Source organism: Triticum dicoccoides, chromosome 1B, assembly GCF_002162155.2.
Source record: "Triticum dicoccoides isolate Atlit2015 ecotype Zavitan chromosome 1B, WEW_v2.0, whole genome shotgun sequence".
NCBI lineage: Eukaryota > Viridiplantae > Streptophyta > Magnoliopsida > Poales > Poaceae > Triticum > Triticum dicoccoides.
Window position 1 is genome coordinate 11,094,129 of NC_041381.1, and position 2,877 is coordinate 11,097,005.

The 2,877-nt window shown below is 40.5% G+C and overlaps 1 protein-coding gene across 1 annotated transcript; it reads left to right on the forward strand.

The window, feature by feature from the left end:
* The first annotated feature begins 1,683 nt into the window (after positions 1 to 1,683).
* On the forward strand, positions 1,684 to 2,434 carry LOC119315676 (defensin Tk-AMP-D2-like). Its single transcript, XM_037590208.1, has 2 exons — positions 1,684 to 1,856; positions 1,940 to 2,434. Exons 1-2 carry the CDS (start codon positions 1,787 to 1,789, stop codon positions 2,116 to 2,118), a joined length of 249 nt encoding a protein of 82 aa, XP_037446105.1. The 5' UTR covers positions 1,684 to 1,786; the 3' UTR covers positions 2,119 to 2,434.
* Positions 2,435 to 2,877: the final 443 nt, after the last annotated feature.

Genomic DNA, 2,877 nt, shown 5'->3' on the forward strand with positions numbered 1-2,877 from the left:
TCACGTGACTCTTATTTGCTGCGTATGTTGGGGAATGGTAACAAAATAAGCACCCTCGATCACTCGGTAATATATGCGCCACCCATATTAGCGATTTTCACGCGTATTTCACCCAGCAGTTTTGGGAAGGTTCTACAACATTCATAGAACAGTTTTTCTATTTTATGCGTTTTTCTTTCTTTTTTTTAGTTTTGTTCTTCTTTTTTCCATTCAGTTTTTTCCATTTTCAAATTAGGATTAGTTTTTAAAAATTCAGATTTTTCTAAATTTGGGAAAATTTAGAACAAGAAAATAATTTTTGAATCAATGAAAATTATTACCAATCAGAAATAATTTTCAAAATTTGAACAATTTTTGAATTATTGATTTTTCTAAAACTTTAATTTATTTTTGAAATTAGTCATCATTCTTTGTAGCAGTATATATTTTTTGAAATTCATGATGATTTTTCTATATTTTGTTATCTAAATGTGAAATTCATGAACATTTTTTTAACAGCATATTTTTGAATTTTGAAAATATTTTTTAAAATGTCGATTTATATTAAAAACACTAACAATTTTTTGGATTCAAAATATTTTTGAAATTTGTGAACAATATTTCAAATTTATGAAGATTCCTTGAAATCTAGAAACATTGAACCAAATAAAAAAATGAGGGAAAATGAACAATGAAAAAAAGAAAAGAAAAAAACAAAATAAATGAAAAAAATAAAGAAACCAATGAAAGAAGAAAAGAAAAGGGCAAAACGGACAAGCCAAAACAGAAACAGGAGAAAACCAGGAAAAAAAGTAGTTCAGAAAAACAAATGCTGCAGGGAAACCAGGAATCAAACAACACCCCAGTTGGGCTGACCAAACTCGCCTCGCATGCTGGTGTCGCTCCATCCATTTGATGCCTCCAAATAAACGACATGCTCAAAACATCAGAGCAAACCACAGGATAAAACCAGACCAGCTACACATGCTGGCAAAACTTATAACTTCAACCTACACCAATTCTTCTTCGGATCAAGCCATGACTTGTAGCATAAATTTCTTCAGCAACATGCTTGATATGCATCTCTCCTTGGTCAATTAATTCTTTCCCTATCCTATGGAAGGATTTGCTGCTATTACGGACCTAGTACCTGCAGAGGATGGATTAGTATTGTTTTCTGCTTAATATTAGCGAATATCACGTACGTAGATGGTTTGGAGCACATCATATCTATTGCATATGCACAACCGTTGGAGCAGACCATGCACTAGTGATTCGGAGCGAGTGCGATCCGCCAATGGCCACATGCCCACAGCTGACGGGGTGGCAATCTTATCCAGGTGTATCTGCTTGTCGTGCTGCCGATCGACAATCTCAGCAGGGTCCCAATGGGTCTGCTGGCTCTGGCCGCTCATAGCAAGAAGTGACTAGGCGTGTAAAAAATAAGCAAAGTTGGCAGAAAGCAATGAATCCAGCGCAGGCAAAAGCATCGCCATTCACTGCTCTGCCGACGAGCTCCACTCACCCTCAGCCGTAGCCCGGCCGTAGGCCCCTGGCCGGCCTGAGCAGCACATGTCGACATCGAGTGAATTATTGGAGACCCCTGCTGCCATGGCATTATGGCAACGTACATAGAATTGATATCCCCCACCCACCACCACTAATATCTACCTCTCTGTGGCTATATAAACCCCTGGCTCGTCTCGTATCTACACCACCTTCGCATTGCTAGACATATAGACGCAGCAGCAGCAGCGAGCTCTGTTCTATTCTCTAGCATCTCCGGTTAAGTAAAGCAAGCAGAGAGATGGCGTCCCCTCGTCGCATGGCTGCTGTGCCCACCGTCCTCCTCCTGCTGCTCCTCCTCGTCGCCACGGGTACGTCGGTCCGTCCATGGATAGTAGTGAGCATCTGTACTCACCGGCCGGCACTTACTTATTGGACTGTGGTTGTATTGCAGAGATGGGGACGATGAAGACGGCGGAGGCCCGGACGTGCCTGTCGCAGAGCCACAAGTTCAAGGGCACCTGCCTCAGCAACAGCAACTGCGCCGGCGTGTGCCGCACCGAGAACTTCCCCGACGGCGAGTGCAACTCCCACCGCCTCGAGCGCAAGTGCTTCTGCAAGCGCACCTGCTAAGCAAGCCCAGTCCGCGCGACGCCCTCCCATGGATGATGCTTGCTGCTGGCTCTGGCTAGCTAGACTGCTAGATCAGCATCCATGCCGGCAGTTAGATCTGTTCGTCCCTACGTTTGTTTCCGCATCCTTTACGTTGCTCTTAGGGATGACTGAAAATAAAGTAGCTACCTGCATCCTCTGCATTGGCTGTTCCTCTGCATGTTGTTTAAGTGTTTGTGGCTTTAGTTTGTGATGTTGATGTAATAACGATGCCACTGACAATTTGGCTTCTATGTGTTGTGTTGGAACTTGGAATCAGCCGGTTAGTTCGCTTGTCTGTTAAACCGAGCAAACATTTTTTTTTCTTTTGGCGAGAGAAATGGCGCAAGCATTTTTCATGTAGTGAAACGAATTTCCCAAGTTTCACAGCCATTTTAACTTTACCTGCATGAACGGATCTGCTTTTTAACATACAATACAAGTTAAACATTTGTCAAATACATCTATGATTTTTTTCTCAAATACGCATAGGGTATTGTTTAATGGTACGATTTTTTTTACAATGTATAATTATTTTTTCCAAATACATGTTTCAATTGTTTTTCAAATACATGTAAATAATTTTTTAGATACACGTTGAACATATTTTCCAAATACATGCTAAAAACTTTGAATACACCTTGAATTTTTTCTAATGGTACAAAATACTTTTTGTAAACATTGTTTCCAGTGTACACACATTTTTTATAAAATTTCCTTAACATATTTTTGAAATCGTGA